This window comes from Chiloscyllium plagiosum, unplaced genomic scaffold (genome assembly GCF_037043375.1).
Source record: "Chiloscyllium plagiosum isolate Xiang-an unplaced genomic scaffold, Cpla_swu_hap1 HiC_scaffold_16, whole genome shotgun sequence".
Classification (NCBI taxonomy): domain Eukaryota; kingdom Metazoa; phylum Chordata; class Chondrichthyes; order Orectolobiformes; family Hemiscylliidae; genus Chiloscyllium; species Chiloscyllium plagiosum.
The window spans coordinates 92,285,572-92,299,455 of NW_028270154.1; the positions used below are offsets into that span (position 1 = coordinate 92,285,572).

Sequence of the window (13,884 nt, forward strand, 5' to 3'; positions counted from 1 at the left end):
CTCTCCACTCCATCACATTCCCCTCTCTCCACTCCACCACATTCCCCTCTCTCCACTCCATCACATTCCCCTCTCTCCACTCCACCACATTCCCCTCTCTCCACTCCACCACATTCCCCTCTCTTCACTCCACCACATTCCCCTCTCTCCACTCCATCACATTCCCCTCTCTCCACTCCATCACATTCCCCTCTCTCCACTCCACCACATTCCCCTCTCTCCACTCCATCACATTCCCCTCTCTCCACCACATTCCCCTCTCTCCACTCCATCACATTCCCCTCTCTCCACTCCATCACATTCCCCTCTCTCCAATCCACCACATTCCCCTCTCTCCACTCCACCACATTCCCCTCTCTCCACTCCATCACATTCCCCTCTCTCCACTCCACCACATTCCCCTCTCTCCACTCCACCACATTCCCCTCTCTACACTCCACCACATTCCCCTCTCTCCATCACATTCCCCTCTCTCCACTCCATCACATTCCCCTCTCTTCACTCCACCGCATTGCCGTCACTTCACTCCACCACATTCCCCATTCTTTAATCCGATCATATTCCCCTCTCTCCCCTCCACCACATTCCCCTCTCTCCACTCCACCACATTCCCCTCTCTCCACTCCATCACATTCCCCTCTCTCCACTCCACCACATTCCCCTCTCTCCACTCCATCACATTCGTCTCTCTCCACTCCATCACATTCCCCTCTCTCCACTCCACCACATTCTCCTCTCTCCACTCCATCACATTCCCCTCTCTCCACTCCACCACATTCCCCTCTCTCCCCTCCACCACATTCCCCTCTCTCCCCTCCACCACATTCCCCTCTCCCCTCCACCACATTCCCCTCTCTCCACTCCATCACATTCCCCTCTCTCCACTCCACCACATTCCCCTCTCTTCACTCCACCACATTCCCCTCTCTCCACTCCATCACATTCCCCTCTCTCCACTCCATCACATTCCCCTCTCTCCACTCCACCACATTCCCCTCTCTCCACTCCATCACATTCCCCTCTCTCCACCACATTCCCCTCTCTCCACTCCATCACATTCCCCTCTCTCCACTCCATCACATTCCCCTCTCTCCACTCCACCACATTCCCCTCTCTCCACTCCACCACATTCCCCTCTCTCCACTCCATCACATTCCCCTCTCTCCACTCCACCACATTCCCCTCTCTCCACTCCACCACATTCCCCTCTCTACACTCCACCACATTCCCCTCTCTCCATCACATTCCCCTCTCTCCACTCCATCACATTCCCCTCTCTTCACTCCACCGCATTGCCGTCACTTCACTCCACCACATTCCCCATTCTTTAATCCGATCATATTCCCCTCTCTCCACTCCACCACATTCCCCTCTCTCCCCTCCACCACATTCCCCTCTCTCCACTCCATCACATTCCCCTCTCTCCACTCCACCACATTCCCGTCTCTCCATCACATTCCCCTCTCTCCATCACATTCCCCTCTCTCCACTCCATCACATTCCCTCTCTCCACTCCATCACATTCCCCTCTCTCCATCACATTCCCCTCTCCCCACTCCATCACATTCCCCTCTCTCCACTCCATCACATTCCCCTCTCTCCATCACATTCCCCTCTCTCCACTCCATCACATTCCCCTCTCTCCATCACATTCCCCTCTCTCCACTCCATCACATTCCCCTCTCTCCATCACATTCCCCTCTCTCCACTCCACCACATTCCCCTCTCTCCACTCCACCACATTCCCCTCTCTCCACTCCATTACATTCCCCTCTCTCCATCACATTCCCCTCTCTCCACTCCACCACATTCCCGTCTCTCCATCACATTCCCCTGTCTTCACTCCATCACATTCGTCTCTCTCCACTCCATCACATTCCCCTCTCTCCACTCCACCACATTCCCCTCTCTCCACTCCACCACATTCCCCTCTCTCCACTCCATCACATTCCCCTCTCTCCACTCCACCACATTCCCCTCTCTCCCCTCCACCACATTCCCCTCTCTCCCCTCCACCACATTCCCCTCTCTCCCCTCCACCACATTCCCCTCTCTCCCCTCCACCAGATTCCCCTCTCTCCACTCCATCACATTCCCCTCTCTCCACTCCACCACATTCCCCTCTCTCCACTCCATCACATTCCCCTCTCTCCACTCCACCACATTCCCCTCTCTCCACTCCATCACATTCCCCTCTCTCCACTCCACCACATTCCCCTCTCTCCACTCCACCACATTCCCCTCTCTCCACTCCATCACATTCCCCTCTCTCCATCACATTCCCCTCTCTCCACTCCACCACATTCCCCTCTCTCCACTCCACCACATTCCCCTCTCTCCCCTCCACCACATTCCCCTCTCTCCCCTCCACCACATTCCCCTCTCTCCCCTCCACCACATTCCCCTCTCTCCCCTCCACCACATTCCCCTCTCTCCACTCCACCACATTCCCCTCTCTCCACTCCATCACATTCCCCTCTCTCCACTCCATCACATTCCCCTCTCTTCACTCCACCACATTCCCCTCTCTCCACTCCATCACATTCCCCTCTCTCCACTCCACCACATTCCCCTCTCTCCACTCCACCACATTCCCCTCTCTCCACCACATTCCCCTCTCTCCACTCCATCACATTCCCCTCTCTCCACTCCATCACATTCCCCTCTCTCCCCTCCACCACATTCCCCTCTCTCCATTCCATCACATTCCCCTCTCTCCACTCCATCACATTCCCCTCTCTCCATCACATTCCCCTCTCTCCACTCCACCACATTCCCCTCTCTCCCCTCCACCACATTCCCCTCTCTCCACTCCACCACATTCCCGTCTCTCCATCACATTCCCCTCTCTTCACTCCATCACATTCCCCTCTCTCCACTCCACCACATTCCCCTCTCTCCACTCCATCACATTCCCCTCTCTCCATCACATTCCCCTCTCTCCACTCCATCACATTCCCCTCTCTCCATCACATTCCCCTCTCTCCCCTCCACCACATTCCCCTCTCTCCACTCCACCACATTCCCCTCTCTCCACTCCATCACATTCCCCTCTCTCCACTCCACCACATTCCCCTCTCTCCACTCCACCACATTCCCCTCTCTCCACTCCACCACATTCCCCTCTCTCCACTCCATCACATTCCCCTCTCTCCACTCCATCACATTCCCCTCTCTCCACTCCACCACATTCCCCTCTCTCCACTCCATCACATTCCCCTCTCTCCACTCCATCACATTCCCCTCTCTCCATCACATTCCCCTCTCTCCACTCCATCACATTCCCCTCTCTCCATCACATTCCCCTCTCTCCCCTCCACCACATTCCCCTCTCTCCACTCCACCACATTCCCCTCTCTCCACTCCATCACATTCCCCTCTCTCCACTCCACCACATTCCCCTCTCTCCACTCCATCACATTCCCCTCTCTCCACTCCATCACATTCCCCTCTCTCCACTCCATCACATTCCCCTCTCTCCACTCCACCACATTCCCCTCTCTCCATCACATTCCCCTCTCTCCTCCGCCACATTCCCGTCTCTTTAATCCGATCACATTACCCTCTCTCTGTAAAACACTAAGGAAATAAAGACAAACGGGCGCCATGGCAACGCGGCGGCTGCGGGATCGCTTGCCCTTTGACCCGGAAGTGACTGGCGCCGGCCACTGCTGATGGTGGCGCCGGGACCTGCGGGAATGTGAAGGTGAACCTGAGGCAGGTGATAGGGTCCGCCACACCCGGACGGGGGATCGGGGATCGGGGATCGGGGATCGGGGGGACGGGCAGGGGACACGGACACGGGACGGGTACAGGGACAGGGGCACAGGACAGGCGACGGGGACAGGGGACACGGACGGGGTCACGGGATGGGGGACAGGGGACAGGGACACGGGATGGGGGACAGGGGACAGGGACACGGGATGGGTACGGGGATACGGACGGGAGGTCATTAGGTTTGGGAGTATAGGTAAATGGTAAACCTTGCTTCTATTCTCTTTTCACTCTCTGAGGGATGGCTTAGACGTCTGGGCTAACTTTGTAAGATGCAGTGTCTCTGACAGATTCTGTGGAGGGAGAAGTCTTGGGAGATATGCAGTGTCAGGCAGGGACAAAGTGGCATGAGCTAACAGGCAGAAGGTAGTGACATATTGACTAGAATTGAGAGAATATTGCTGAATTTACATAGCGCTGTGATAGTAACCTTGTGGTTGACTGTTTTAAAACAATCTAGATAATTATCGTAATGGAGTAATCATCTCTGTCAATGCAACTAAGGCAAAATTTCCATTTTTGTTGGTTAATTCCTGTCTTCTGGGAACAATGGTGAAGTATTCCCTCGGTCTAAATGACCTGAAGAGTTCATGGGACCAAGTATTTGCTGGATTTTGGCAGCGTTATCCAAATCCGTACAGGTGAGTGTTTGTGTTTTGTGAATATGTTCACATTGTGAGAACACGGGCTAATTTAGGAAGTTGGTTGCCTCCTCTTAGTCTTTGAAAGAGAAATTTTAATCTGCTTCAGCCAATTGGATTAAATGGCTTTGGTTGTAATGATCTTGACTGAAGTGAAATATTTATCAAAACTCTTTTTGTACTTGCAATGACAGCACTGAACTATTTTGGCACAAATTGGCCACCTCTGAGGCAATGGGATAGTCTGTGTGAGAAATGGGAGAAAAAAAATCATATTGGTGCAGAATTGTGCCTGTGTATTTAACTGTATTCATTAAAACTGGAGTATCCTCCCTAGGGTGCAAGCCTGAAGAAACTTCATGGGGACTATGGGCTGGCCAAATATCATGGGTATCTCTCACGTCCTCCCTGGTTGTGACCAAAGAAATAAAGCGCACTTGTTTCAGGAATTTCTAGTAAGACATTTAGGCTTTAGTTTGGCTTTATTTGCCAGAAGTAAAAGTTTGGTTCATGTGGGTTAGAGAAGAGAGGGTGGGAGGTGCTAAAACTCCTCTCTGTTCCTCTGAAGTTTTATCTTGAGCCCATGAGGAATCCAGTTTCTTGTGTTACTATTTACATGCAAAACAGAGGACTTTAGTGGAGAAACTCTATATCAACAGCTGAGGCTTGTGAATGTGACTGTTTTTGTCTTATCAGTGGTTTAGGTTGGAAATGAGAAGTGTGCGCATGCTCTTCACCCTCATGCCAAACATATCACAACAGTCTGTACATGCTGTCAATGTGGTAGAATGTCTTTCTAAGCTTGTGGTTAGACATGCTTTTTTGGATGGGACAGGACATACTGTGCATGAAGTGGGAAAATATTTAATTATGTAGTGGACACTCCATGTGTAGCATTTTCAGTAAATAGCAGCTTGAGTTGTATTGTCTCAAGCATCTGAGAATTGATCATCTTTGAAATGTAATTTTTCATGTGAGGAAATGTAGAAGTTATTCTGTACTATTTTTCACAATTTATGAAATGGGCAATGAATCAGGAAGTGGCGAATGGAGTTTAATTTGGATAAACGTGAGCTGCTGTATTTTGGAAAAGCAAATCAGGGCAGGACTTATATACTTAATGGTAAAGTTATGGGGCCTGTTGCAGAACAAAGAGACCTTGGGGTGCAGGTTCATAGTTCCATGAAAGTAGAAACGCAGGTAGACAGAATGGAGAAAGAAGGCATTTGGTATGTTTGTCTTTATTGGCCAGCGCATTGAGTATAGGGGTTGAGGTCATGCTGGAGCTGTACATGGCATTGGTTAGGCCACTATTGAAATACTGTGTTCATATCTGGTCTCCCTCCTGGAGAAAGGATGTTGTGAAACTTGAAAGGGTTTAGAAAAGATTAACGAGGACGTTCTCAATTTCGAGGGCCTGAGCTAAAGGGAAAGGCTGAGTCGACTGGGGCTAATGTCCCTGGAGCATTGGATGCTGAATGGTGATGATATAGAAGTTTATAAAATCATGAGGATGATAGAGTAAATAGCCAAGGTGTTTTCCCAGGGTAGCAAAGTCCAAAACTAGAGGGTATAGGTTTAAATGAGATAGAAAAGGGACCTAAAGGACAACTTTTTCACGCAAAGAGTGGTGCATGTACGGAATGAGCTGCCAAAGGAAGTGGTGGAGGCTGGTACAAAATTACAACATTTTTAAAAGGCATCTGGATGGGTATATGAATAGGAACGGTATGGGCCAAATGGGACTAGATTTATTTGGATGTCTGGTCGGCATGGATGAGTTGGACTAAAGGGTCTATTTCCATGCTGTACAGCTCTGATTCAATGAATCCAGTTATTTTTATTCAATTGCAACCAGCTTCTTGTCTGGTGGAATCATTATTCCTGGAATGCAAGTAATTATTTTGAATGTTGAAAGGTAAAAGTATTTTGTGGCAATTTTTGAAGAAAACTGCAGTTTCCTCTATATGACACTACTTTTAATGTTTCTTCTCCCACCAGCAAGCATGTCTTGACAGAGGATGTCATACACCGTGAGGTACCTCCTGACAAAGTGATGTCCCGACGACTGTTAACCAAGACAGGCATAGTGCCTCAGTGGGCAGAACGATTGTTTCCTACAAATGTTGCCCACTCAGCCTTCGTTTTAGAAGATTCAGTAGTGGATTTAAAACACAAGACATTGACGACACTTACTTGGAACATTAATCATATGCGGTTTATGGTATATCAAGGCATTTGACTTTTTTTAAACAAATATTTTGGTACACTTGATTTTAGTGCCACATCAACTGTTCCACAGTGGACTCTGTGGATATTTAATACACCTCTTACAACGTGGTGTGTCATTAAAATTAGCTTTATCGTCATGTGCACTCAAATGAGTGCAGTGAAAAGTTTGGCAATGTTACAGCTAATAACGCCATCTTAGCTACAAGATACAGATATTTAGGTATTTGGTACAAAATTGAAAGAATAAATAAAAGTTCAGCATAAGAAAAGAAAGGGGGAAAAAAGTACTTGAATAACTGTCCTTTTCACCCAAGTCTGTGCCAGCAATGAGCCTCCAGCTGGCACTGGGCCTCAAAATGCGAGACCTTGCCTCCAGTCCACAAGGGTCTCACCTCCTCTGCACCAGCCTGATATGCATAGACCTTTGCTATTAGGAGAATTAGCTTAGCTTCACAATTCTTCTGACTGAGAGGCTGATGCTTGCTGGGGGGGGGGTATGGAGCCATGGATGCAGACCTACTGTTGGAACAATAATACATCATGGCATCTGGCTGTAGAGGTGACAATCTAGGTTAAGGTACAACATAATTGAGGTATTGCTAGCGCTTCAACTGGGATTATGTACTTTAAGGAGAAAGTGAGGACTGCAGATGCTGGAGATCAGAGCTGAAATGTGTTGCTGGAAAAGCGCAGCAGGTCAGGCAGCATCCAAGGAACAGGAGAATTGACGAATCGGGCATAAGCCCTTCTTCAGGAGGCCTTGGATGCTGCCTGACCTGCTGCGCTTTTCCAGCAACACATTTCAGCTCTTATGTACTTTAAGCCTATTTTCATTTAATCTCTTCAGAATAATTTTAAAGCCTTTAGGTTCCTTTTCAGATATGTTATCTGATTTAATAGCCACTTGCAGTGATGCATTCTAAATATATTCTCCCATTATAAGTTTCATTATTCTACAAAATCTTCACTAAACCCTTTCCATAGCTGTAATATCTACAATAGCACATCCAGAACTGTTTTGTAATACTCTACTGCTGCGACCGTGTTTTTTTTTACCTGGATTGTGGTAGTCCCTTCCACCTCTTAAGTACTTCTAGAATTAGCCAGCATGAAATAGCTATCATCACAAAGATTGCTCTTAATGGAATGTTTTCTAAATGAGTACTGTCAAGTTTCAGAGACAGAGCTTCTGTTTGAACTTCTATTTGAACATTTGAGCTTCTATTGAAAGATGTATTACTTTAAAACATAGTTTCTATCTCTCTGTTTATGATATCCTCTCAATAGTTTTAAATTGAGAATTTTCAAGTAAACCATATAGAATTAGATTAGATTAGATTAGATTACTTACAGTGTGGAAACAGGCCCTTCAGCCCAACAAGTCCACACTGATCCACCGAAGCGCAACCCACCCATACCCCTACATTTACCCCTTACCTAACACTACGGGCAATTTAGCATGGCAAATTCACCTGACCTGCACATCTTCGGACTGTGGGAGGAAACCGGAGCACCCGGAGGAAACCCACGCAGACACGGGGAGAACGTGCAAACTCCACACAGTCAGTCGCCTGTGACACCGTGCTGCCCACTATGTTGGCCTTTTGATTTTGAAAGGGAATGGAGTGTTAAAATGAGGCCATCTTACTAAAGTTTTGCAAGGCACTAGTTAGCTGGAATACTATAAACTGTTTTGGGCCCCGTTTATCTAAGGAAAGATATCCTGGCATTGGAGGCAGTCCAGTGAAAGTTCAGGATTGTCTTATCATTTAGAATTGGGTTTATTGTCACGTGTACTCAAGTACAGGAGTAGGTCTAGAGGTTGTTTCCTATATCTTGTGGTCTTGTACGGTGTTACCTGTGGAGAGGATGACAGAGGAAGCTATTTTGAGATCAGATTACATGTTTTCCACTAAACCCAAAGATATCACACACACAAAGGAATTGAAGTTTTGTGATCTCTAGCTGCCTGCAAAGGAAAGATCAATAAAATCAATTTTGGCCAGACCTGGACCTTAAGCAGAGAAAATGCTAACTCTTGTCATTCACCATACAGATTACAAGTGGCAGTTTTTGCCTAGTTTGAAAGCAGAATGAGTTAAAATCAGGCTAGGGATTTGCATACCCTGAAGCGAGAGAGAGAGATTCCCTCAAGGGAAACTCACGCGGTGGAAGATAATATTTGGAAAGAAAAGATGTAAATTCTTAGGAGATGCAAAACGTTTTGGATTGGTTCCAGAACTTTGGACATCTACTTAGACTAAGTAATACAACAAAATTGTGATTTTCAGTTGTCATTAGCAAATGGCAGATTGTGATCAATATTTATGGTAAATTTGCCTACACAGTTGATATTGTTTAATACACTTGTCTTTTGTCATTGACTCATGGAGGTATGTAGCTGGATTGAATTTTTAAGGAAATTACTAGAAGGTTCAAGTGGGTTAATCTTGGGATGAAGATGTCATATGAGGAAAGCAGTTTGTACCTATATGCTGTAGACTTCAAAATACTTCGAGGTGGTACTATTGAAATGTAATATTCTGAGTGGTTGTGACCTGCTAAGTGCTAGGAGGATGTTTCCATGGGGGGGAGGTATCATAGATTCCCTACAGTGTGGAAGCAGGTCATCGGGCCCAACAAGTCCGCACTGACCTTCCAAAGAGCATCCCACCCAGGCACATCTCCCTACTGTATCCCTGTAACCTTGCATTTCCCAATGCTAATCCACCTAACCCACACATGCCTGGACACTGTGGGCAATTTAGTATAATCGACGTTTCGGGCATAAGCCCTTCTTATGCCCGAAACGTCGATTCTCCTGTTCTCTGGATGCTGCCTGACCTGCTGTGCTTTTCCAGCAACACATTTCCAGCTCTGATCTCCAACATCTGCAGACCTCACTTTCTCCGCAATTTAGTATAGCCAAACTGCGTAAATTGCACAGCTTTGGACTGTGCAAGGAAACTAGAGCACCAGGAGGATACCCACACAGACAAACTCGACACAGTCACCCGAGGCTGGAATTGAACCTGGGTCCCTTGCGTTCTGAGCCACTGTGCCCGTCCCCTAGGTTTAGAGGGCATAGTTTCAGAATAAAGAGCCACCCGTTTAAGATGGCAATGAGGACTTTCTTTGAAATCACTTGAATTCTCTTCCCAAAAGAGATCTGTGGAGCCTGGATCATTGAATATTATTCAAGACTGAAATGATATCTTGAAGTATGGGTGAAGAGAAGTATCATTCAAGTTTAGAAGAAAGGGAGTTGAAATAATTAAAATACAAGATTTTTCTGGAACTTGACAGTAAATGCTGCAGAGATTGTTTCCTCTGAGAGAGTCTTGGGTGAGAGGGCATAATCTTAGAGTAAGGGATTGCCCATAAAGGACTGAGATGAGGAGCAATTTCTTCTGAGGATAGAGAGTTTATGGCATTTTGCACAGCAGAGACTTGAGGTTGGATTGTTAAGTGTATTCAAGGCTGAGATGGCAGATGTTCAGTCAGTAAGTCAATCGCGATTTGGGGAAAAGGCAGGAAAGTGGAGTGAGGACTATCAGATCGGCCATGATCTCATTGAACGTTGGAACAGACTTGATGGGCTGAATGGCCTGCTTCTGCGTCTTATGGTTATTTGACTTGTCAAGCTCCACTTCAGAAGATAGTAGTGATGCTGTTTGGTTAATTTGCTTTACAATTAATATTGTCAAATTTGATAGAATGTGATTGTAATTGTTGATCTTTATTGCCCCACGAAAACAGGATGAGTTGAAAGAGATTTTTCCAAATGAGAGCTTAAAGCAATTTTGAGAAGTTGCCATGACACCTAAATCAATATGTATTTTTGTTTTTTTTTGTATTAGGTTGTAAGGGAGTGGTGTGTATATGGGATACATCCTGAAAATAAAAACTGGACCCAAATCAGACGTGAGGCCTGGATTTCTTCCAACTTGTACGGCTTCTCATTCAGGTTGGTTGAGAGATTTCGTATAATTGCCAAAAATGATTGGTTCTGTTTAGCTCTTGGTTAATGTTAAAGAAGTTGTCGTTGTTGTGATGTATTTAGTTTTCACATACATATCAATTCTCTTTGCACTTCAAATTCATTAGTTGTGAATTAACTAATTTGAATGCAAGTATTTATTTTGTGCTATGTGCTGGTTGTAAGGTTCCTATATAAAGAAAATGGTTTGCCAGTTTAGTCAAATTCACGCTCAGTTCCCATATGAATCCATGGTAGTATTGGCTATTTCATTTTCTGTAAATGTTTTGCAACTACTTGATGCTGCTAAGTGCGAAAATTTCTTAAACTGGAGTTTTGAGTGCAAGGCATCCACAAACATAAATTAAATATGTATAATAGAGTTATTCTCTGCAAAGGTTTCAGTGTTCCTTTCCTTTACTTTCTTCAGGAATGCAGGATTGCCAGCTTTAAGAGTAGTATAGCCAAAACCATAAAAGGTTTTGAGTATGTTTTAGCTCGAATGCAAGGTACGTATCACTATTGTACTCTATGAAGATGTATTTCTTTATTTTACATTGGTTTAGTTTTATGATAGTAATACTAATTTTGCAATATTCATGGCCTCTTGCCATCATAGTTTTTAATCTGAAAGTTATAGAGCTTTAGAAACTGTGCTCAGCACAATCGGATATGACCAAAGAAAATGCTATCTGACTGAAGTGTAGATAAGGAGAAAGTGAGGACTGCAGATGCTGGAGATCAGGGTCGAAAAAGCACAGCAAGTCAGGCAGCATCCGAGGAGCAGGAAAATCGATGTTTGGGCATAAGTCCTTCATCAGGAATGTCTGAAATGTTTATTCTCCTGTTCCTCAGGTGCTGTCTGAACTGTATGTAAGTTTTTAAATCAGAGTGATGCTGGAAAAGCACAGCAGGTCAGGCAGCATCCGAGGTGCAGGAAAATCGACTTTTCGGGCAAAAACCCTTTATCAGGAGCCTGTCCTGCTTCTCGGATGCTGCCTGATCTGCTGTGCTTTTCCAGCACCACTCTGATCTAAACTCTAGTTTCCAGCATCTGTAGTCCTCACTTTTGCCTGAATTGTGTATAAGCCTAATGATAGAATGTATGTTATCCATTTATTTGCCCTGAGAAATAATAAGGGGCGCTGAATTAGAAAATATTGTCTGTCATTTTTGTCTTTTATGCAAATAACTTGTTTCCTGTTTTATCTCCTTGTCTCTTGACACTTCATAGGTGAATTGAAACTGAAATATTATTTATTCAGCCTATTGTCACACTAACGGTTTTGGTAAAATGCAACTGAGGAAATTTGTTTTGAGACCTTTTTTATGAGTGGAACATAGTGTCCTTTCTTGAGAACTGTCCGTTTTATATATCTTCAGTGTTCCTGTGAAAACAAACAAGGCATTGTTCATGATATAATGATAAATCAGTCTGCAGTGTCAATTATAAAATGCTGTCTTAAAGTTAAAAGTAAGAGAAAGAGTAAAACCAAAATCTTTCAAGGAGGCAGAGATTACATTCTGAAATTGTTAAATTTCATGATCAAACGCTGCCCTAATATCCCTGCCGGCTGTCACACTGGAGAAGGCAGACCTCCATCAAACCTGACTTGATAGATCATCAATTTTATTTTTGCTGTTGGGTTATTATGGTCAGTCACTGAACTAATCAAAAAGCTGCCAATATTCTTTGAACAAAAGAACGCAAGTTTTTTTAATACATGAAAAGAAAGTTTACAAAACTTTTATTGTAAACAATAATAAAAAAGATTTAGTCCTCTTAGATTTAGAACAGAACCACAACATTTAGTCCTCTTTGCTGTAATATCCTTTACAGTCAGTCAGGCTGATTGAGGTTTCACTACTATTTTAACTTTCAGTTCCTTACTTAAATGAATCCTTTCCATGCCTTCTCTTTGGAGTGCAAAACTTCTTTCGAGCTCGTATTGGCCTGGATACTTCAATTTTGAAAGCCCGGCATTTTTTGCCAATTCTCTCAGCTTGGAGACTTCTCCAAATTCACAGGTCTGCCCTTTTCCTTCTTGTGAATCCAACCTATACATGGTCCCTGAACACATTTCTGGATCCTAAAACTCCACTTTGTAATCATTCAGCAAATAATCCCTCCAACTGGCTCGGTCATTTTACTCAATCTTTGAATCCAGTTCCCAAATAACAATAGACTACAAATCCACATCATACTGTAACTTTGAAAGATGAGGTGCCATTCTGCAAACTGATTTTAAGTACTGACACGATCAAGACCAAAGAGATTAGTACGAAAGTAAGATGAGGAATTAAAATATCCAAGATTTTAGATATAACCATAATTAAATACCCACCCCCCAGCCCCCACTCAACCTTCAGGAGGAAACACTCAGTGAAAGCCTTCATAGTTCAGAAAATAAACTGCTGTGTATTATTGAAATGGCTTTTTAAAATAGCTTGTTTTATAATAGCTGTATTGAATTTGGTACAGAATGGTTTCCCAAAAGGCTGCATTGTTGTAGAGATGCCACAGCTGACAAGAATCTGTCTGTCTTCCAATTCTCAAGGTGATGTGCCCGTGAAGACATTGAGGGAGACAGCTAGAGAAGCAACTGAGAAAGCTAAAGAAACAGCCCTAGCAGCTAAAGAGAGAGCAAAGGATATGGCCAGTAAAGCAGGATCGCAGAAGAAACAGCATTATGTTTGACAACTTTTGTCTTCATTCTTCAATTGGTGATATCTGTATATTCTTCTGTCTGTGCTTGACAAAAGTTCTATACAATACAACAATGTGAGATGTGTGCACCATTTCACACAGCTGAAATGCTATTTGCTGTCCTACAAAGCAGAAAATGTGTTGCTGGAAAAGCGCAGCAGGTCAGGCAGCATCCAAGGAGCAGGAGAATCGAGGTTTCGGGCATAAGCCTGAAGAAGGGCTTATGCCCGAAATGTCGATTCTCCTGCTCCTTGGATGCTGCCTGACCTGCTGTGCTTTTCCAGCAACACATTTTTCAGCTCTGATCTCCAGCATCTGCAGTTCTCACTTTCTCCTGTCCTACAAAGCAGTCAAGTAAGCAGTCAAACATTAAGGTCTAAACATATTTTCAATTGTAATTTTCTAGAAATTGTGAAAAACTGTTAATTGTGAGCCCAATGAAGGTTGCCATCAACAAAACGTCAAGTATTTATAATGGGCATTGAAATTAATTTAGATTTCTTTCCTACAAAGGCAAAATGCGAGTTTTGAGAAGATTGGTAGCTCAGGTT

General features: G+C 44.7%; 1 protein-coding gene across 1 annotated transcript; it reads left to right on the forward strand.

The window, feature by feature from the left end:
• Positions 1-3,954: 3,954 nt before the first annotated feature.
• Positions 3,955-13,513, forward strand: LOC122556819 (PRELI domain-containing protein 1, mitochondrial-like). The gene is made up of 5 exons (XM_087995538.1): positions 3,955-4,415; positions 6,417-6,639; positions 10,508-10,614; positions 11,032-11,135; positions 13,185-13,513. Exons 1-5 carry the CDS (start codon positions 4,324-4,326, stop codon positions 13,322-13,324), a joined length of 666 nt encoding a protein of 221 aa, XP_087851664.1. The 5' UTR covers positions 3,955-4,323; the 3' UTR covers positions 13,325-13,513.
• Positions 13,514-13,884: the final 371 nt, after the last annotated feature.

What these genes read in the sequence shown, in the direction of transcription:
- LOC122556819 (XM_087995538.1), top strand. Translation starts at nt 4,324, where the DNA reads ATGGTGAAGTATTCCCTCGGTCTAAATGACCTGAAGAGTTCATGGGAC. An exon ending in TTAATCATATGCGGTTTATG is followed by an intron (nt 6,640 to 10,507) that starts GTATATCAAGGC and finishes TTTTTGTATTAG; the next exon opens with GTTGTAAGGGAGTGGTGTGT. An exon ending in TTGTACGGCTTCTCATTCAG is followed by an intron (nt 10,615 to 11,031) that starts GTTGGTTGAGAG and finishes CAAAGGTTTCAG; the next exon opens with TGTTCCTTTCCTTTACTTTC.